General features: G+C 43.0%; 1 protein-coding gene across 1 annotated transcript in view; it reads left to right on the top strand.

Annotated features, from left to right (window-relative positions):
- SMCHD1 (structural maintenance of chromosomes flexible hinge domain containing 1) overlaps window positions 1-23267 on the top strand; it is a 622004-nt gene that overhangs the window by 69108 nt on the left and 529629 nt on the right. The window contains exons 4-7 of the mRNA XM_073631430.1: window positions 8352-8434; window positions 8533-8663; window positions 20236-20350; window positions 21650-21769. Coding sequence (XP_073487531.1) covers window positions 8352-8434; window positions 8533-8663; window positions 20236-20350; window positions 21650-21769 — 449 coding nt within the window. The remainder of the gene's footprint in view (window positions 1-8351; window positions 8435-8532; window positions 8664-20235; window positions 20351-21649; window positions 21770-23267) is intronic.

Genomic DNA, 23267 nt, shown 5'->3' with positions numbered 1-23267 from the left:
TCTTACCATTCATTTTTCAAAGTTTTAATAAAGTATTACTGTATTGTTAATAAAGTGTTACATTAAATCAGACATACTCTAAAAAGTCTCTCATGTTTTTTATTTCACAAAAAAAAAAATATTTCTATATATTCTTGAAAGTCAAAATGTGAAAAATATATTAAAAAATAAGCTTTTTTTACAAAAATGAAAATTTTTTTACAAAATGTGTACAAGTGTACAATTCCTGTGCTGCGTGAAAGGCCATACTGTCTGGGTGGTGACCTGGGATCACGACTGGCTCCAAGCACTTAAACAAGCTGACCCAGGACACCAAGGAAGGCCTGGTTGAAGGTAGCCAACTGCCCATCTGCTGCCGGGCAATTTCTGCCTCCTGGCACATAGCTTCCTGTGCATCCTGACGCAGTGCTTGAAACCGCCTCTCAGAAAGGTTCTCAATCCTTTCCAGCTGCCTTTCCTCTGATGCCCGCATATCCTCCATGACTGTGCGCAGATCCATCTGCAACCGTCTCCTTTCACCTGTAATATATAAAAGACCAGAATAGTTTTTGGAAGCATCAGTCCCACCACTGTAACCCCCTTTCTCATCTACCCCACTAGACTGTACCCCCCTGCTCTCCTGTCCCACCTCTGTTCCCCCTGATCTTCTGCCCCACCTCGGTTCACCCTGCTGGACTCCCTTCTCATCTGTTCCACCACTGTACCCCCTGCACATCTGCCACACTGCTGAACCCCCTGCTCTTCTGTCCACAGCTGAACCCCCTTCTCATCTGTTCCACCACTGTACCCCCTGCACATTTGCCACACTGCTGAACCCCCTGCTCTTCTGTCCACAGCTGAACTCCCTTCTCATCTGTTCCACCACTGTACCCCCTGCATATCTGCCACACCGCTGAACCCCTTGCTCTTTTGTCCACAGCCGAACCCCCTTCTCATCTGTTCCACCACTGTGCCCTCTGCACATCTGCCACACTGCTGAACCCCCTACTCTTCTGTCCACAGCTGAACCCCCTTCTTATCTGTTCCACCACTGTACCCCCTGCTCTTCTGTCCACAGCTGAACCCCCTTCTCATCTGTTCCACCACTGTACCCCCTGCACATCTGCCACACTGCTGAACCCCCTGCTCTTCTCTTCCACCACTGTACCCCCTGCACATCTGCCCAACTGCTGATTTCTTTTAAGAAAATGCACAAGTACAACTTTCACTATATTATCATCATGTCTTACCAGTGTGCCGGGGTGCATTGGGCGTACTCTGTGGTTGGCTACTCTATGGTTGGCTTGATGAAATAGTACTGGTGCTGCTGAAAGAGGTTGAAGGTCCATCGTCGGAAAAGTTTGACGCATCATTGGAGACTCCATCACTTGTTTCTAAAAATGCACATATGGTTATATATTTTTTAAATGGTTAGCAGAGCAAAATGTATAATAACAAAAACTTACCAAAGGGGTCTATCATGGATTCGAGAATTGCAGTTGCAGAGTCCAGACCTCCCTCCCTGCCTTGGTTTGCTGGCCTATGACTGTAAATGGCATGCATGGCGTCGTACCACCTCCAAGTACTCCGACTGTTTCCACTACGGCTGTTGTCGTCCTTAAATTTTTTATATTCGCCTTTAAGCTTCTTAAGCTTTGCCCTACACTGACCCGACGTGCGTTCAAATCCCTCGGCTGCCATCCGCTGAGAAATATCTTTATACACCTTTTCATTCCTTACTGATCCATCAAGCTCACTCTGAATAACGCTATCACCAATTATAGTTAGGAAAGTAGATTCCTCAGATGTTCCTGAGATGACCAAACCCTGCTGTTGTTTGCAGGCATCTTTCTTCTTTAATTCTCCTTTATATGTAGTATGGCGCTTTCCTTTGGCATCAGCAGAGGGTTTTCTGTCAGCCAATTAGTGGATAGTATCGTGTGACGCCAGTAGCTCCGCCCCAACCGAACCGTTCCATTTTCTATGGCCCACATCTGAAGCAGGACCCTGAATGGAGCGGTACGGTTCGGTTGCATGGGCCGCTTTCATAATGGAAACACCCAAAATAGCGTACCGTACCGAACCGATCCGCTTGGTGGAAACGAGGCATTATTTAACTGTTGTGGGTTTAGTAACACTTTCAAGATTGACACAGGCATCAGCAGAAACCTGAACATGCACCCTGTAAAATTTTACAGACTTGTAAAGAGAGGTATTGGTCGTTGGCTTTGATGGCCTGGCTTGTTGATGATTCTAGTATAGAGATTCTCTATGCTAAAAAGATGGCGTCTAGCAAATTATACCATTGCATCTGGAAGACTTGCTTTGTGTGGTGCAACAAAAAGAGTTCACTGTGCAGTACTCAACTATTATAGTATTATTATTACACACACACACACACACACACACAGCGGGTAAAATAGGTATTCAGCACTTCACCATTTTTCTAGGTAAATATATTTCTAAAGGTGCTATTGACATGAAATTTTCACCACATGCTGGTAACAACCCATGCAGTCCATATATACAAAGAAACCAAAGCAAATAAGTTCAGAAATTAAGCTATGTGTAATAAAATTTAATGACACAGGGAAAAATTATTGAACCCATGAAGAAAGGGAGGTGCAAAAAGGCTTGGAAAGCCAAGACACCAGCTGAAATCTATCAGTAATTAGAAATCAATCCTGCCCCCCCCCCCCCCCCCCCCTGTCAGTGCAAATTTATATCAGCAGGTTCAGTCTCAACTGATGGCCTATAAAAAGGTGTCTCATAAGAAACATCTCTTGATGAGTAAAAGCAAAGAGCTCTCTCAAGACCTTTGCAACCTTATTGTTGCAAAACATACTGATGGCATTGGTTACAAAAGGTTTTCTGAACTTCTGAATGCTCCAGTGAGCACTGTTGGGGCCATAATCCGGACGTGGAAAGAACAACATTTTACCATGAACAGGCCACGACCAGGTGCTCCTCGCAAGATTTCTGACAGAGGAGTGAAAAGAATTTTCAGAAGAGCTATTCAAGAGCCACTTAGGGAGAGCTTCAGAAACACCTGGCATTAGCAGGTACAATTGTTTCAAAGAAAACACTATGTAATACACTCAACCTCCATGGCCTGTATGCACGTTCACCACGCAAGACTCCATTGCTGAAGAAAAAGCATGTTGAAGCTCGTTTAAAGTTTGCTGCACAACATTTAGACAAGCCTGTGAAATACTGGTACAATATAGTCTGGTCAGATGAATCCAAAATTTAACTCTTTTTGGATGCCATAATACACACCGTGTTTGGAGGTCAAATGGCACTGCACATCACCCCAAAAACACCATACCAACAGTGAAGTTTGGAGGTGGGAACATCATTGTGTGAGGTTGTTTTTCAAGATATTTTTTATAAAAAAATCTGCTGCCATTTACCAGGATGATGAAGATGAAATGAAGGGTGGACATTTCAGAAAGACAATGATCCCAAACACAAAGCCAAGGAAACTCTCAATTAGTTTAAAAATAAAATAAAGCTGCTAGAATAGCCCAGCCAATCACCTGACTTGAATCCAAATCTATGGGAAGAACTAAAGATCAGAGTTCATAGAAGAGGCCCACTGAACCTTCGAGATTTGAAAACTTTGTGGAAGAATGGGCCAAAATCACACCCGAGCAATGCATGCGGCTAGTTTTTGCATGCAGAAGGCATGTTGATGTGGTCATTACCAACAAAAGATTTTGTACGAAATATTAAATACATTTCAGTTGCGTGTTCAATAGTTTTTCCTGTGTCTTTTTAAAAATTTTTTAATAATAACTTAAATAACTTTAATAACTTAATTTCTAAACTTATTTGTTTTGGTTTCTTTGTATGTTTTTATTGCATGACGTGTTCAATACTTATTTTACCTGCTATGTGTGTGTGAGTATATATTATCAATGTATATTGGAAAGTTCTCAACCCGACCATAAAAGAAATGAGCTAGAACAACAGAACTTGCCCGTTCTACATAGTCTCCCTTAAAGCAGAGTTCCACCCAAAAGTGGAAGCTCCGTTTATCTGCCTCCACCCCCCCATCCCCCTCCGGTGCCACATTCGGCACCTTTCGTGGGGAAGTGGGTACCTGTTTTTGACAGGTACCCATCACCCACTTCTGGGAGACTGCCTGACGGCGACCTCGGCCTCCTTTCTCCACCGCCAGGCCAGTTAGAAAGCTCGCTTTTCTCAATGCACAGTAGGGAATGCCTTAACTGCCAGTTTTACCTTACCACAATCGGCGGCGGCAGCACCCGAGAGCAGATTGGAAAATTGGCTGGAGTGCTGACATTGTGGGATCGATGGACAGGTGCGTTTCCTAATATTAGAAGTCAGCAGCTACAGTATTTGTAGGCAGCTGACTTTAAATTTTTTGGGTGGGGGAGCAGAACTCCTCTTTAGGTTCAACACACTTAGCGCATCATCCCTCCAATTTTTTAACCCTTTCAAATAAATTATTTTGACTGCTGTGTGAAAAACTGCTCTGTTGCTGCTATGATCTCTGAACTTGTTGACAATGTCTGTCATTTCAGTGTCTTTTTAAGGTTAGGAAATATGTAATGGTCGGATGAAGCAAGATCTGGTGAATATGATAAATGGTCTATGCACTGGAACCCAAAATCCTTAAAAACAGCCAGTGTTTTGCCTGCCTTATGTGAGGGTGCCTTGTCCTGCAAAAAAAAAAAAAAAATCACAGCCCCTCTTCTCTGCCATGGTTCATTCAATTACCTGCAACAAATGAGAAAATGGAGCTCTAATCCTATCATATGAAATATCACTATTTACAACTACAATAACAAAGTTGGTGTTGCGTGTTGGGAAAGGGATTGTGCTAAGAACTTTTTAGTGCAGTGGTGGGGGCCCATCTTTTCATCCAGAGGGCGCCTTATTGAAAGATAGTGGTGGTGGTGGTGGTGGTGGGGGGGGGGGGGGGTGGGGCAGGGCACCTCTGCTGACAGGTGAACTGACAGCTGTATTACCGCTCGGAGGGATGCTCGTGCAGTAGATGATGTCATTAGTCAGAGCCTGGCAGAGAAGTGAGCAGATCTCTGAGCTATCACTGCACTGGCATCCCCGGCATCCATTTAGATGAGAAAAATCGGCCCAGAAGAAAAGTAAGAGAGGGGAGGATCCTTCTACACAGGATGCCAGATGGATCAAGCAGCCAGTTAAGGAGCACCAGTGCCCCCTCACCCACTGACTGGCAGTGCCCCCCAATCTGCCCCCACTAAGCACCAGGACCCCTCATCTCCCCTGACTGAGCACTTGAAGACAAAGCTGCATTCTTTTAAGCAGGTATGCAGGGGCGGGGCTGGGGGCCCCCATCAGGTAGGCTGTAGGGGGCACCATGATTTCTAACAGCGGCCCTGCTGTAACTGCCCCCTACCCACTGCACCGATCACCCACGACTATCCCTCTGTGTCTTCCTGGCCCCTGTGTCCTACTCCGGCCCCTTTGTTCCCTCCTCCGGCCCCCTGTGTCCTTCGCTACTGACAGTCCACTGCCCTACTGACACCATTCACTGACCCCCAAAAAGCATTTAAAAAAAAAAAAAAACGAAAAAAATGAAATTGTACAAAATAAATAAAATAATAAAGAACTAATGACACCATCCACTGCCCTACTGACACCATCCTGCACATACTACCCACCGTAATACATTCCACACCCCTTTCCTACACATTCTACCCACCACCACCATACACTCTACACTCCTCTCCTACACATTCTACCCACCGGCATACACTCCACACTCCTCTCCTGCACATACAACCCACCACCATACACTCCATACTCCTCTCCTGCACATACTACCCACCGCCATACGCTTCACACTCCTCTCCTGCACATACTACCCACCTCCATACACTGCATACGCCTCTTCTGCACATACTACCCACATCCATACACTGCATACTCCTCTCCTGCACATACTACCCACCTCCATACACTGTGCACTCCTCTCCTGCATATACTATTCACTGCCGTACACCCCATACTGCTCTCCTGCATTTACTACCCGCCACTGTACACTCTGCCTGTACTTGCTTATTTAACGTTACCACATTCTGCATTATATAGTGCAGAGTGCACAAATCAGGCCTTCAGTACGCTGCTCAGCGCCAAGTTAACCCTTCAATCCTGAGTGTTCTTCTCAGTATATACAAGCAGAACAAACTATGCGATAATATTAGTGGCAAAAATGCTATAATCCCATTAGTCCCTTTTAATCTATCGGATCCAGTGAGATAACAGCCATTTAAAGTACAGTAATAGGAATAACCGTCCCGTACAGTGATAAACCAATCAAAAAAAGAAACATACAAATACAGTATAATCGATAAACAGTCCAAATAAAACAGCGCTAATGCTGGATAAGTGTCCAACTCCACAAGTGGGTATATTATACACTATGATGATGTAGCAAAGTGAGTCTACAAAAATAGGTGATCCTAGGTAGTGGATTGTATGTGCACCCTACACAGACTCCCAGTCTTCACCACGTGAGGCACTCTCTCCCCGATGGGGTTTGAACTCACCAAAAAGTTGAAAAAAGCAAGCCTTAATCAAACAATTCCTTCAGCCAGACTCCCATCATCATCTTAGAAGGCAGGCAAATGTACTCCAAAGGGTTCATAAAAAACAAATGCTGACCTAGCATAATCCTGCTTTTATTAAAGATACTCATACAGCCAACCCTACTTCCAGTCTACGTACATTTATAAGCTTTTAGATGAACATTTCAAAAATAGAGTATGTAGTCACCAAATCCACTGGTCCCAGACCCGCTCGTGTTGCATACACGGCGTTTGTGATCACTTCTTGGTTGGGAACAGCTGACAGTGAAGAGCACTTGTCACTTCCGGTTACGCCGTAATAGCCACGCCCTTAATTATGCACTATGTAAGTAATCTCAGACTCTGTTTAACCACACACCCTTCAAGCCACACCCAGTATTTAGCGCACTTAAAACCATGCCCACTTTTCGCCACTGCGCGCAGCTCATTTCATTTGCCGGTGTTCTGCCGAGAAAGTTCCGCTCGGCGGCTAAGTTCCCCCCTCTATTGTGCAGGCGCTGCGCCTGCGCAGTAGGAGTAGGATCCGGTGGGAATAGCCGAAGTGGAATAGCTGAAAATCAGCTGTAAATGGCGCCTGTAAGAGGGCCCCTCGTGGGCTCGCTTCGCTCGCCACGCTTCGGGCACGGCCTCGCTTCGCTCGGCTCTTTTAAATTCCCCCTCTAGGTCCACTTGGATGGTGGGGAAGGAACCTGGATCCAGAGCGCAGGCGCCGTGTACAGCTGATTGAAGCGTTTTTTGCTTCGGCTATCTCCGGCGGCTGACAGTAGTCCGTACTGTGCAGGCGCTGTGCCTGCGCATTACAGGGGGGGAACTTATCCGCCGAGGGAACATTCTCGGCAAGACACCGGTGCCTGGGGCCCACTCTTGTTCTTGCACACGGGACATGCCCCTGAGTCTATCATAAGGTTGCCACACTCCACAACTTCAAGACTTTTATTCTTTATTTCTTAGAAGTATTCATCTTATATAATCATAGCATGTATCCCTTAGGCAAGATTTCAAGCTACGGCCTTCCTCAGACTAGGAACACTACATACATACTCTATATTATTCTAAAGAGGGGTGGTGGTGGTAAGTGAATAAGTGTTAGAACCTCTCTGTTCCGTTTTTATGCCTGTGGCCACATTTGAAAGCTTTCCCCTAACATTCTGATCTGTTGATGCATAATTGGAAGAACTGTATTCCAGTGAATTAAAGAGCTGAACAAGTAACCGTAGGGTTGGGAGGAAAAAGCTAAATGAGATGGATTCCTATCTAACTTCCTGCAGCTTCTAAAGCACACTGAAGTTCACCATGTGCAGTGAAATCAAAGTAATAAATATTTACTGCAGGAGAAGAGCCTGTAAAATTGTGCAAGGCTAAAGGTAAGGCTGGAGTTCAGTTTTAAATCATTGCATTGTCAAAAGTGAGTAGCCATATCTGTGTTATCAATAAATATAGGGATAATTAAAAAAGGGGGCATAGTGATCATATTCAAACTTTAGAAGTCCTCATTATTGTGTGCAACAACTTCACAGAGAAAATCTCTGTGATTTACAATGTGCCACACCAGGTATTTAGATGTGCAGTGGAAGAGATCTTGGTGAGTCCCAGTAGAACTTTCACTACTTATTCCTTATACCTTCCTTTTTTGTTATTTTTATTATTGTAAAAATATATTGAGCAATAACTTTTTGTACAGTACAGAGTTACTACCTGTTAGCTTTTATGGTCAAATGCATTCTCATTTCTGTTATACTAACAGACCCCCAATGGGCTTTGTGATTTTATTTTCAGCTTTCGCTCTTGCAGAGTTAATAGACAATTCACTTTCAGCAACAGCACAAAATTCAGGCATTCGAAATATACAGATACGCCTGGTATGTAGCATTGGTATTGAATTGTTTCTCTCATGTACATATTTTTTTTTCCATTTGGCTCAATTTTAAAAAAAATATTTATTATATGAATACAACAGCTTTTTGATGAAACTCGAGGAAAGCCTGCCGTTGCTGTCATAGATAATGGAAAAGGAATGACTTCAGTGCAACTTAAAAACTGGGCAGTGTATCGTTTGTCAAAGTTTAAACGAGGAACTGGCAATTACAGGTTTGAAATGTTATTGTATCCATATCACTTATTGACTGTACTTGAAAATATACTGGAAATTTGTAGGACAGAGCCTGGTAAAAGTAGAACTGTTTTTCTCTCTGTTTCTGCACCCTTTTAAATATAATTTAATTTGTTACCAATGATAAATCCTGCTTCCAACAATATAGCGTATGTGTATTCCTTTATCGTACATCCCAGGACATCTTCATATTTATTGCAATAGAGTTATACTGCCACCGTGATGTGTTTGGACACTGGCAGAAAAACCCTACTCATGCATAACCCCTCCTAGGCAGACATGGCCTCAGATGTTTTGCTTCAATATGTGCCATGTAGCAATTAGTATTCAGTGATAAACATACCACCACCGCCACCTCTAGGTGAATTTCCCACTCACCTTAGGGAAAGACCGCATGGGTCAGATCACGCCTCTGGTTCATTGGTCTTTAATCGTCATGAAAAGAAACACCGCTGTATTCTATCGTTCTCATTAAGTACGCTGGGAACTGCTCCTTTAGGCCACATGCACACTGGACGTTATAATAATGTTATAAAAACGCCAGTAGCATTGCAGTGGGTTTTTCAGCGTTTTTGCAATAGCGTTTTTAGCAGATTTTTTCCCCCGTTTTTCAGCGTTAGAGGTTTTTTAGCACTTTTTTTTTTTTTTTTAATGGATCACGTTGGAGCGTTTTTACAGCTGAAAAATGCCTTTCAGAACCCACTAGTTTTGGGTTTTTTTACAGCTAAAAAACACGCCAGCCAAAAACAGTTGATAACAGCCTATGTGTGCATGAACACATAGGATAACATGCTGGAGAGTTTATGGACTGTAGCAGCAGCTGTAAAAACATCCAGTGTGCATGCAGCCTTAGAGTTGCTCAGAGCATAAAAGAGAGATTCATCCCGCAATATTGCTTAAATAAATGCCCACTCGCATAGCTGTCATCTTTTAATTCGCCTGAGATAATCGTACACCAAGAACTTGCATCCTCACAGCCACTTCTGGGTTTATGAGGCATCGGAAGTGATGTCACCGTCTCCGACTGATGTGTTGTGTCACTGGTCACGTAACTTCTTCAAGGGAATGGACTTCGGTGAGGAGTCACGTAACTTCTTCAAGGGAATGCACTCCGGTTAGGGGGTGATTTACAAGATGACCGCTATGTGAGTGGGAATTATTATTTGATTTGTTTAATAAAAACTCATTTATCACTGATTACTAATTGTTATCTGGCACATATTGAAACAAGTTTTTTCTCCAAGGAAGGGATCCCAGATTTATTTTTTTTGGGACGTTATCACTTGGACTGTTTATCGCTTATTGTTTCATTGTACTATTGTGTGTTACACATTATTATTTACATTTTAAAATATTTTTTTCATGCTGCTAAGGTATCAGCAGTGGTACATTTTTACATTTCATGTGTTGAAGCTGATCACATTTTTTGGATTTAAGCACAGATGAATTAGTGTACCATTTTCTGAGTATTTAAAGTTTATTTTAGTGTGAGATCACTATGCAATGGTGCAGCTGTTCTAGTTTCACACTAATTTAGGAATTTTTTTAAATTATTATTTGCATAGTAGTGCACAAGTATATCATACATTTATTCGTTTTTTTGCTAGTGTGTTAGGTCAGAGCTTGACAAATTTGCTTTTAATCTAGGAGCCAGCCAAAAAAGTTAGGAGCCAGTTTGTTTTAACCAACAAAGCTTTATTTTCAACAACAAAACCCCTTCTCTTATGTAGCCTGTATGTGTATCTTTACAGATGCACAACACAGGTTTACACTTGGAGAATACATGGAGGTGCTGGTATGTGTAGAAGAAAAAAAAAACTTTAGCTCTGTTGAGGGTAAGCAGCAGAGCTTAATTTTTTTTTAATGCTTTTAGATGTTGTTTGCCTACCGGACACTTTAACCCCCTTCCTGCCCAGGTTCAATTTTCAGCTTTCAGCGCTGTCACACTTTGAATGACACTTACCCGGTCATGCAACACTGTACCCATATGATATTTTCTATCATTTATTAAGACAGATAGAGCTTTCTTTTGGTGATATTTAGTTTTTTTTTGTGTGAATTGTGTAACACATACAACAGTTGGGGAGCCCAAATCATCTTTATAAGGTTTGCTCGACCCACCACTGATAAAGGCAACTTAGACTAGGCCAAGCTCTTTTGTTTAAATGTGTTCAAAATAGGGTTCAAATTATATTGTAGGAAGTCCTTCACCCTTAGGGATATCCATAGTCCGAGATATTTAAAAGATGTCACAACTTTTATTTGCTGAACCTCACTTGATATACTTAAATTGGGATCATCTATAGGAAATAAGACTGATTTGTCCCAGTTAATGATAAATCCTGAAAATGAGCCAAAATTTTTTTACAGGTCATTACAGAGATCAAGGAATTATCCGTATCTCCCAAAAACAGAGCATCATCCGCATAAAGTGATATTTTCTTTCTCATACATCATGGGACACAGAGCCTCAGTAATTACTGGTGGGTTATATAGGTATCACTAGGTTATTGGACACTGGCACACCCTAACCAGAAAGTTCAACCCCTTATATAATCCCTCCCTCTACAGGGATACCTCAGTTTTTATGCCAGTGTCTTAGGTGTTGGACGTGTAAAGATGTCCTGTGCTGAGTTCCAAAGGGAATATCCTGTATCCTATACTGGGGCAAGCCAGGCGAACCGGATCCATCTCAAAGTGTCCTTTTTAGGTCGAATTGGATGCTACCCGGGCCTCATGTCCGAAGAAACAAGGTTTTACCTGTAACGCTTCCTCTTTTTAGAGAGCTGGACCCCGCATTTCAGAAAATGTTTTTTCTAGCCTTATTTCTGGCCGGGTGCTTTACAGGCCCAGAACTGCGGATCCCCCTATCTGTAGGGGGCCCCAGTCTCTGAAGGTTTTCCAAAACGGAGCCCACTGTGAGAGGCGAAGATTGGGTCTGTATAACAGAACCCTGTGGCTGGATAAGGTAAGGGAGATTCCACAGAATTTTTTAGTTCTAGTGGGTTTCTCCTTTGTAGTAAATGCATGCTATGCCTATTGTCACCACCGGGGGCTGCCAAGAGCACATACCTTCTCATGTTGACTGTCTGTCTCAGTGTTTCACGCTGCACAGCTCCTCCAGCCGAGTTCCAGGTAGGATGGGATGGGAGGTTCTCCTCTGGGTGATTCCCCCCAAGAATAGGGGGGCCACAGGTGGTCTGTGAGGCGGTAGTATACCGCACTGTCACCGCCGCCATTGCCACGTGCAGGCCCCATCACTGCCGGCCTCTCTCCTTCCTCCTCCCCCGGCCTTTTTCCCCCATGCTTGGCAGAACAGGAGGGTTGGCTCGCGCAGGAAGCGCACATTTTTTGAAATTCCCCTAGGCGGCATTTACTAAGGAACACTTGGACTGGGCATTGGTAGCAAGGCTGTGGCTAAGACTACATCGCTCAGCAGTCAGTGTTTGTTTTGTGATACCTCCACCTTGTTGCTTGGCACTATGGGTAGAAGAGGTTCACATACGCCAAGAACCAGAGGCTCTAGGGGATCTCCTTCGGGTACTGAGGGCCCCCTGTCTGCAGCATCTTCCCCCCCTGAGGGGCCAGGGACGGCTAGTCAGGGAGAGCCGTTGGGGTCAGGGGCTACACTTCTGGCACTTCAGCCCCTGTATATATTACGCAGGAGGTTTTTTCCTCAACCACTAATGGATTAGCGGAAAGATTAATGGCCGTGATCACATCTTCACTCAGTGGAAGAAAATGCACTAGGCCTTCCTCTGCTACCCAAGACCCTCAGGCTGAGGAGCTCTGGGATAGGGCAGAAGAATCCCTTTCAGAGGATCGGGTAGGGACGGATGATTCCTCTTCAGAGGAATCAGGTGGAGAAGGGCCCTCTGCAGCTTCTCAGGATGAGAAAGTCTTAGTGCAGATCCTTGCTGGATTGTTCCGCTCCACATTTAAGTTGCCCGTATCTGAATCAGTTAAAGAACCCTCTTCTTCGTTGGGGTCACTGAAGCCTCCTCAAACAGCACATGCTTTTCTTGTTCATAATTTACTTGAAAAGCTCCTTTATTCTGAGTGGAATCACCCAGATAAATGTTTTTTTCCACCGAAAAAGTTTTCAACACTTTATCCTATGGAAGAAAAGTTTGTTAAGATGTGGGGAATACCAGCCGTTGATGCCGCCATATCCTCCGTAAATAAGGGTCTGACTTGTCCTGTAGACAATGCTCAGGGATCCTGTGGATAAAAAGATGGAATCCCCGTTGAAAGATGTTTTCGCCTTAGCTGGCTCAGTGGCTCAACCTGCAATAGCAGCGATTGGAGTCTGTCAATACTTAAGAGACCATGTTAAGCAGGTCATCAAAGTTTTACCTGAACAGCAGGCCCAGGGGTTGGCTAACCTTCCAGCGGCCTTATGTTTTGCTGTTGAAAAAGTATAAAGAACACAAAGCGCTGTGATGCTTAATAACTGATAAATACACATAAACCAAGTGAGGCTGCTATCAAAAAAGAGTGTTTTCAGGATCACTTAAAAAAGAATAAAATGTGGTGTTTGAAGCGCTTCACAATGTGATATAATAAATGAATAAATGGCCTATAAGCCACTAGTAAAATGCTCAAATAAATCCAGCTGTGAGTAATTACAATGGTAAAAATCCCTAAAATAAATCCAGCAGTAAAAAATGTGTGTAATTATATAAAATTAGTGACACCAAATGTGTAGATAAAAAACCTCATAAAATATAAAATAATAATGTGTTCAAAGAGTTCAATTCATAAAATGTATACAACAATCCGATTGACATAGAGCCTTGATCTAGTCCCACTAGCAAAGTTCTAGAAAATAGCACACACTTGCTTAATTGGGGTGCTCATTGATACTTTTCAGCAACAATGTTTCTTTGCTTTTGTTCACATCAGCTGTGACGATCACCAACAGACCTCACAGAAAAAGCAGATAAGAGAAAAAAGAGATCATTGCGCAATGGTCTTGATACCAGGTACACAGGCAAACTTGTATCTAATCCACTCACGTGCGCCTAATAGTGACAAGGCATATGCAGGTTTCTATATAGCAGTCAGCCGCCTCAGACAGGAGCAGAATCGCTGCAGTACACTGTTCGATACTGCCAGTCTGCACAGAGCCTCCTTTGCTCCTCCCACATGATCCTTGAAAAAGTCACGTGACCGTGACGCAACGTGTGGGAGGAGCCAAGGACGCTCTGTGCAGACTGGCAGTATCGAACAGTGTACTGCAGCGATTCTGCTCCTGTCTGAAGCGGCTGACTGCTATATAGAAACCTGCATATGCCTTGTCACTATTAGGCGCACGTGAGTGGATTAGATACAAGTTTGCCTGTGTACCTGGTATCAAGACCATTGCGCAATGATCTCTTTTTTCTCTTATCTGCTTTTTCTGTGAGGTCTGTTGGTGATCGTCACAGCTGATGTGAACAAAAGCAAAGAAACATTGTTGCTGAAAAGTATCAATGAGCACCCCAATTAAGCAAGTGTGTGCTATTTTCTAGAACTTTGCTAGTGGGACTAGATCAAGGCTCTATGTCAATCGGATTGTTGTATACATTTTATGGATTGAACTCTTTGAACACATTATTATTTTATATTTTATGAGGTTTTTTATCTACACATTTGGTGTCACTAATTTTATATAATTACACACATTTTTTATTGCTGGATTTATTTTAGGGATTTTTACCATTGTAATTACTCACTGCTGGATTTATTTGAGCATTTTACTAGTGGCTTATAGGCCATTTATTCATTTATTATATCACATTGTGAAGCGCTTCAAACACCACATTTTATTTATATGTTTTGCTGTTGACGCCATGAGAGATTCTATCATGCAAACCTCGTCTTTCACTTGGGTTGGTGCATATGCGTAGAATCTTATGGTTAAAGAATTGGTCAGCTGAAGCACCATGTAAGAAACTCCTGGTTGGGTTCCCATTTCGTGGTGCAAGGCTGTTTGGAGAAGACTTGGATACTATATATGCAAAGGATCTCTAGTGGGAAAAGCACACTTCTACCTGTTAAGAGAAAGAGTAAGGGTCCCTTTTTCAAATGGACTCTTTCCCCATCGCCAGGGGCATCAGCCTCCAGGCAGTCGCGACGGCCTCCTCCGTCTGGGTCAAGAAACAAGAGTCAACCCCAGGGACAAAAGAAGTCCTGGGGGAAGAAGTCTATTAGACAAGACACTAAGGCCTCTTTATGAAGGGGCCCCCCGCTCGCTCGAGTGGGGGGAAGACTGCTACAGTTCTCAAAGCTCTGGCAGGAGGACTTCCAGGACAGATGGGTAATCTCCACGGTAACCTTAGGGTACAAGCTGGAGTTCCAAAAATTCCCCTCTCCTCGTTTCCTCAGATCAAGTGTCCCCAGAGATCCAGAGAAAAAGCAGTCGCACCTTCTAGCGTTTGGGCGGCTTTTGTCACAAGAGGTCATTATGGTGGTCCCCACGAAGGATCAAGGATTGGGCTTCTATTCCAACCTTTTTACGGTCCAAAAGCCAAATGGGGGTGTCAGACCCATTCTGGATCTAAGGGACCTGAATCGATTCTTAAGGATTCGGTCCTTCCGCATGGAATCAATTCGGACAGTAGTCTCCATCCTGCAGGGAGGAGAATTTCTGGCATTGATAGACATCAGAGATGCATATCTGCATGTGCCCATTTTTCCTGCTCATCAGAAGTTTCTGCGCTTCGAGATAGGAGGGCGCCATTTCCAGTTTGTGGCTCTGCCTTTCGGGATAGCCACTGCAAATCGAGTGTTTACAAAGATCTTGGCTCCTCCTCTGGCCAGATTAAGGGCCCAAGGTATAACTGTCATAGCATACCTAGACGACCTGCTCTTGATAGACCGGTCAGTAGCCTCTTTAAACGAGAGCTTGAGGACTACAGTCAAGTATCTGGAACACCTAGGTTGGATTCTCAACCTAGAAAAATCTTTCCTAAAACTAGTAAGAAGACTGGAATATTTGGGTCTGATTATAGATACAAGCCAGGAGAAAGTATTTCTACCTCAGGCAAAGATGACTGCTTTAAGGGAGCTGATTCTGGTTGTCAGGACCAAGAAAGGTCCCTCTGTCCGCCTTTGTATGAGGCTGCTAGGAAAGATGGTGTCTGCTTTCGAAGCAGTCCCCTATGCTCAGTTTCATTCAAGACTACTGCAGCACAGTATCCTGTCGACCTGGAACAAGAGGGTTCAGGCATTAGATTTTCCAGTGCACCTGTCTCAGGCGGTGCGTCAGAGCCTCAAATGGTGGTTAGTACCCGAAAACCTGCAGAAGGGGAAATCCTTTCTACCGGTTACCTGGACGGTGGTAACAACGGATGCCAGTCTTTCGGGTTGGGGAGCAGTTCTGGAACAGTCTGCGGTCCAGGGGGTATGCTCCCAAACCGAGAGGACCTTACCCATCAACATTCTGGAGATCCGTGCGGTATAAGGAAGTTAATTTTTCTGGTAGCCATTTCTTCTGCTAGAAGAGTATCGAATTAGCAGCTCTTTTTTGTAAAGAGCCTTATTTGATTGTACACAAGGCTAGAGTGGTACTGCGCCCTCATCCTAGTTTTTTACCGAAGGTGGTTTCAGATTTTCATCTAAACCAAGACATTGTTCTGCCTTCCTTTTTTCCAGATCCCTGTTCTTCGGAAGAAAGGTCACTACATTCTTTGGATGTAGTAAGAGCAGTCAAGGCTTATCTGGAAGCAACTGCTCAATTCCGCAAGACGGGTGTTCTGTTTGTACTGCCAGAGGGTCCCAGGAGAGGACAGGCAGCGACAAAAGCTACCATTTCTAAATGGATTTGACAAATGATTATTCAGGCTTATGTTTGAAACGGAAGATTCCTCCGTTTCAGATTAAGGCACATTCCACAAGGGCTATTGGTGCTTCTTGGGCAGGGCATCACCGGGCCTCTATGGCTCAGATCTGCAGGGCCGCAACCTGGTCTTCAGTCCATACATTCACCAGATTTTATCAGGTGGATGTGAGAAGGCATGAGGATATCGCCTTTGGGCGTAGTGTACTGTAGACAGCGGTACAGGGTCCTCAGGTCTGATTGCACCCTACGTGGTTGTGGTTCCCCTCCCCTCAGATAGCATTGCTCTGGGACATCCCATCAGTAATTACTGAGGCTCTGTGTCCCGTGATGTATGAGAAAGAAAATAGGATTTTTTATAACAGCTTACCTGTAAAATCCTTTTCTTTCGATGTACATCACGGGACACAGAGGTCCCACCCCTCTTCTAATACACTTATATTGCTTTGCTACAAAACTGAGGTATCCCTGTAGGGGGAGGGATTATATAGGGGGTTTAACTTCCTGGTTAGGGTGTGCCAGTGTCCAATCACCTAGTGATACCTATATAACCCATCAGTAATTACTGAGGCTCTGTGTCCCGTGATGTACATCGAAAGAAAAGGATTTTACAGGTAAGCTGTTATAAAAAATCCTATTTTTTCAGTTTGTGCCCCTCTAATAAATCCACAGATATCCTCAGACTGCCGGATTGCTTCTGCTAATGGTTCTACAGATAATGCAAATAACAAAGGGGACAGGGGGCACCCCTGCCTTGTGCTCCTTGATAGTGTAAAGAATTCTGTCACATGCCCATTAATTCGCATGCAGGCCTTTGGAGCTGAGTATAATAATTTAACCCAGCGTATAAATCTATTTCCCAGGCCAAATCTACCCAGCACCTCCCACAAATCCCCCACAATCAACAATGGTAGCCCTGGGTTACCTATCAAAAATAAACCTATCTGAGGAATTACCTCACAATTATAGGGAGGGGGGGGATATATACGGACCCCAATATACTTTGTGTAGAAAATATTGCTGCTCTTTCCTGTAAAGAACTGTTCTGGTGTTCCACGCCAAGAAGGTGGTTCTTCGGCCTAAGTTGTCTGTCTTACCTAAAGCGGGTTCTTCCTTCTACCTCTGTCAGTATGTTGCGTTGCCACCCTTTTGTCCTAATCTACAGACACTGAGAACAAGACACTGGGGACTTCAAGCTATTCGGCAGTTGGATTGCCTTTTTGTGCTTCCAGACGGTCCAGAGAAGGGTCACGCAGATTTCAAGTCTGATTGATTGATTTATTGGTTTGTTTCTCAAGTTTACGTTTCAAAAGTAAAAAGTTCACTCTGTTTTCAGTGATAGCTAATTCTACCAGGAGTGTTGGTGCTTCCTGGGCTAGTGGTAAGTTTGTAAGGCCACTACTTGGTCTTCGTTTCATACTTTCACAGAGTTTTAACAGATGGGATGTTAGAACCGCTGAGGACGATAACCTTAGCTTGATATGTTTTGCAAGCTGCTGCGTTACCTTGTTCAGATTTAGTTGCTGGCTTAGATTAATTGCTTTTGGACTTCTGTCATACAGATTCTGAAGATGCTCTGTGTTCATTGATGTACAATAAAGAAATTAGGATTGTTCAGGTTTACCTGTAAATTCATTTTCTTGGATTACCTCATGGGACAGATATATCCTGTCCCCCTGAAGCCTTTCCTAATGGGGAGGGGCTATGCCTAGGAAGGGCTTCCTGCCTTTTATAAAAAAATACTGTGTGTGTATGTGTATATATGTATGTGTGTGTGTGTGTGTGTGTGTGTGTGTGTGTGTGTGTATATATATATATATATATACACACACACACACACACGCAGTATCTCACAAAAGTGAGTACACCCCTCACATTTTTGTAAATATTTTATTATCTTTTCATGTGACAACACTGAAGAAATGACACTTTGCTACAATGTAAAGTAGTGTGTGTACAGCTTGTATAACAGTGTAAATTTGCTGTCCCCTCAAAATTCTCAACACAGCTGTTAATGTCTATCTATCTATCTATCTATCTATCTATCTATCTATCTATCTAGATATCTATATATATATATATATATATATATATACACACACAGTGCTTTTTTTTGTGAAAGTGCAGGTATATTGGTATATTTTTTCATATTTATATTTCTTCATATTTTGTTTTGAAGTTTTGGATTATGGGTGATACAATGGATTAAATCAAATAAATTAAACTCACTTTAAGAGAGTTATCAAACATGTTGCAAATATAATCTGATTTATTCATGAACAAATTTTTAGTATGTTCTTTTCTATATATATACAACAAACATTTCCCAGCACACTCACCAGCTAGCCTGCAAACAAAACCAAATTGACCCTGTCTAACAATTCACGTAAGAAACAGAGGGTTTCATTGCACACATTTTGCAAATGTGTGGAAGCCGCAGTACCCATATCTAGGCTCCTGTATACTGTAGTCCTAATGATATATTTTTGAGAGTCTCCAAGTTGGAGCATATATAGCAGTGGCTATATTAAGGGCAGGTTTGCCTGGAGGGAGCCCAATCCTCCCTAAAAACTCATTTGTGTATAATCCTAGGAAGAAGCATGTGGGTACTGCAGAGCTCCGAGACAGCTAAGCAACAATCTGAGAGAGATTTTTACTCAAAATATGTTTTTATAGGCAGTACTACTTTAGACAACAGAGGGTGAATGAATCATACTTTGAACCTATAGTAAACCTGGCTTGGGGCACTTCCTTGATGTATTTTTAAAGCCCTGTACACACAGCCAGAATGTCGAGATATTTGCCAGTACAAAAAAATACTGTCCGACATATGTTGGTCTGTCGGACAGAAGCCGGTTGAAAAATCAGCAGCCAACCGACTCCCAATCCACACTTTCAGCAAATGGCAGAGTGCGGTCATCGGAGTGTTTGGGGGGGGGGGCATGCCTCGTCCCTGTCCCTGTTGGGGAGATCACTGGACTAACCTTGCATGGTTAGTACAGCGGCTCCCAACCAGAGCTGTTCAATTTTTACATTTTTTTTTTACAAAAACCCAACTCTGGGCAAATAAGTATCCCTTGCAGTGGGGCTGTGCCCGCATAGCAAGGGTTATTTGCCCTTTTTTTGTCTAGGGGAACAAAAAACAAGATTTACTTACTAGCACTTGCCCACTACTAGATCATTCCCTGAAGCATCTGCATCCTTGTGCTTCACCAGTCCAGGTTCCTGACATTATCAAGACTAGAGCAAGGGCCATAAACCTGCTCTGAACATGGGGACCCTGAGGAACAGTTCACAGCCGGATCAGGAGGAGCTCTGCCTGCAGGCTTTTAACCCTTGCAGTGCATGCTCAGCCCCACTGCAAGTAATCATTTCTAATATGCCCAGATTTGGGCATTTAAACAACCCCTGTCTGAGAGATAGTGAAATCTCACTATAGGTTTTATTGTTCATATAGTTTATTTATTATTTCACATGAAGTTCAGGGGAGTGTGACCATCCCAAATTTGAATGATGACTACTGCATGGGAGCAGAGTAGTTAACTTGACCACAGAGGCCTATGATTTGTGACCTATATAAAGCTTCCAGTCTGCAATTTTGTAAATTTATATGGTAAAGGACATTTTCATTTTTCATTTGATTTCTCGTATAGTATATTTGTATTCCAAAGTAGTGATATGTTCTTTTAATGTTCAGCTCTAGTAATTTTATTTTTTATTTTTTAAAGCGATGAAGAAAGTTATACCCGTCCCCCTCCAGCTATGCGCAGTCTGAACAGTGACATTTCCTATTTTGGAGTGGGAGGAAAACAAGCTGTTTTCTTTATTGGCCAGTCTACTCGTGTAAGTTTGCTGTCTCTTATTTATGTTGTGTATATGGTAATGTAAAATTAAAGCTTTAGCCATAGATGGATAAATTCTGCCACATACTGAATAAAACATATTCACTAGAATCATCCACAGTTTTATCATGCAACATATTATTAAAGCTGAACACCAGGCTATACAAATATACTGTAAGACCCCTTTCACACTGAGGCACTTTACAGACGCTACAGTGCTAAAAATAGTGCCTACATAGCGGCTGTTAAGAGCCTCTCCAGTGTGAAAGCCTGAGGGCTTTCACACTGGAGCGGTGCGCTGGCAGGACGCTAAAAAAAAGTCCTGCAAGCAGCATCTTTGGAGCGGTGAAGGAGTGGTGTGTACACCGCTCCTTCACCGCTCCTGCCTATTGACCTATATGGGCACCACTGCCGAACCGCCGGCAAAGTGGCGATTTACAGGTCCTTTTAATCCTTTTTTCGGCCACTAGTGATGGTTAAAACCGCCCCGCTAGCGGCCGAAAACCTCAGCAAAAACGACGGTAAAGCGCTGCTAACAATAGCGTCGCTTAACCACCGATGCCCCAGTGTGAAAGGGGCCTAAGTGGAAGAAACATGTCATATTTACAGTAGTCAAGCCTACAAGAACTTTTGAACTTTGCCTTAGTGTAGGGGTTCCCTTTAATAGCCTGGTAGCTTCTGCTGTCTCTCCTTGTACCGGGTAAATTGGTCTTGTTACCCTTCCCTCTGTAGTTTTTGCAAGGCTACCTGTAGTGGGTGGACCCTCTGTTTATAATCTGTAAGATCCCCTAGTTTGTCATCACCCATTCATGCCCTTGAATATTAATCGGCAGCATATGCTAATCAAACAAATGAGTATGACACTGATGCCTGCCTGACCCCCCCCCCCCCCCCCCCCAAATGTAAATCATTCAACCTTGAGAATTCAATGGGTGGGAATCTTGGGAAATGTAGTTTCCTCCAGCGCATGGACATCACTGGCAAGTGACAAGTAGAGCCAGGAGGAAATCACCTGCAGCCCTTATTTCTGCACAGGGATATGTAGCCCAGTGAGGACCTCATTGCTACATAGCTTGCTTAATAAAGGTGTATGTCATACAAAAAGTTTTTATGTCATTTGTACTTTGTTTGAGGCATGCATTTTGCTGAAAAAAAACTGTGACTGGAGATCAACCTACATATGTATTTCTATTTTTAAAATGATTATTTAAAAATTGGTTGTAGGTTAGATAGTCCACAATCCCATAAGTAGACTATGTAGTATGATGCAAATATTAATATGTTTTTTTTTTTTGTTAAGATTATAACCAAGAGATCAGATTCACAAGATGTTCATGAATTTTTGCTTTCCAAAGAAGATTTTGAGAAAAAAGAAAAAAATAAGGAATCTATTTACAGTAGCTTTATTAGAAACAGAAAGGTAAAACATTTTCATTTTGAATAGTAGCTTACAATGTTAATATTATTCATGTACTATACAGTATGTGTAAATCTTAAAGAAGACCTGCACTTTAGCAGTTGTGTCCAAAAAAGGCAGGCAGGCAGAGTGCAAAGAATTAGTCACCACTATCGCCTGGAGGAATGCTAAAGCTGATCATTTCCTCTGAAATGACTTACCATACCTTGTTTTGCTTTTTTTCTGTGTGGAAGCAGCGTTCTCGTTGGGGGACCAGGCCATTTTTCCTCATGTCACAGCTGCCCCTTAATGACTGTTGATCTGATGACTGGTGGGGATCCAAAAATAGCAGGAGAGGTGCAGAAATTGGGGCGATGCTTGCAATATGGATTCTCGTGCACTGCTCTGTCTCCATCACCAATCTCACTACAAACTTAATTTTACTAGTGATCAGAGGTAACTGTGCCATAGATAATCTCATACTGTAGAGGCAGACACTGATTAGACTACAGAAGGAGAGATGCCAAGGCATAGTAGCATGTCAAGAGATACTTTGCTGTCTTTCAGGAAGAATTTAAGTGTATGCAAAGCCAAAAATAAAATTTTTGTATTCACTGTAAAATCTTTTTTTGTGTCCATTGTGGTATGCAAGAAGTCTTAAATCTTAAGGTTATACCACCATTTACAGAAGGATTTGCCACTGGCAAAAAAAAAACAAAAAACTGTAGGTCATCCCTGGGATAACCTCTCTTACTACCTGCATGCCTCATTTTATTAGCAAAGCAGTACCAAGAGCATGATCATAAAGTGGCGTGGGACCTGTGTCTCTCAGACTCCAAGAAAAGGATTTTATGGTGCGTAAAATCTTCTTTTTTCAGTCGTTAAGGGACTCAGGAAAACTTCAACCTTTGAGATGAACAAAAGCAGTCAATCTAAAGCCTATTACACGGCATTAGTTTTAGTTATTTTTTTTTCTCGTTTAACCCCACTGCAAGGGATAATTATTTGCCCAGAGTTGGGCTTTTGTATCAGTCTTAAAGTGGATGTAAACCCTCACTTATAGACAGTGACGTGAACAGCCATAGATGATACACAGAGCTAAAACAAATCCTCCTACGTAAGTTTTACATGTGTATCTGCTCTCTTCAGCTTTATATACTGTTTAGAAAGTGCAGATTGTGTTAGAATTTTCACTTCCTCATTCTGCACTGTGAGAGAAGGCTTGGATTGCACGGGAAAACAGCTGATTGGAGGAAAGGCACACACCCTCCTCCAGCTAGGCAGAAGCTTTCTGAGCTGTGCTGTGAGTAAAGCAGCTTTCTGTTAACCTATTTATAGCACCCACCCTGACACAAAATTCAGGCTGGTTTTATCACATATGTTGCAGAACTTGTCAGAAGCCGGACTAGCCGATGTCGCCTGACATTCGGCCTGTGTGTACTAGGCTTTAGGGGTAGGCAACACCACAATAAAAAAGGGCTAACCGGTCCAGCGAAGAAAGGGAATGAGGGGCTTCCTGCAG

Source organism: Aquarana catesbeiana, linkage group LG05 (genome assembly GCF_042186555.1).
Source record: "Aquarana catesbeiana isolate 2022-GZ linkage group LG05, ASM4218655v1, whole genome shotgun sequence".
In the NCBI taxonomy this organism is placed as follows: domain Eukaryota; kingdom Metazoa; phylum Chordata; class Amphibia; order Anura; family Ranidae; genus Aquarana; species Aquarana catesbeiana.
Note: the sequence above shows the minus strand (reverse complement) of the source record. Positions and strands in the feature narration are given on the sequence as shown.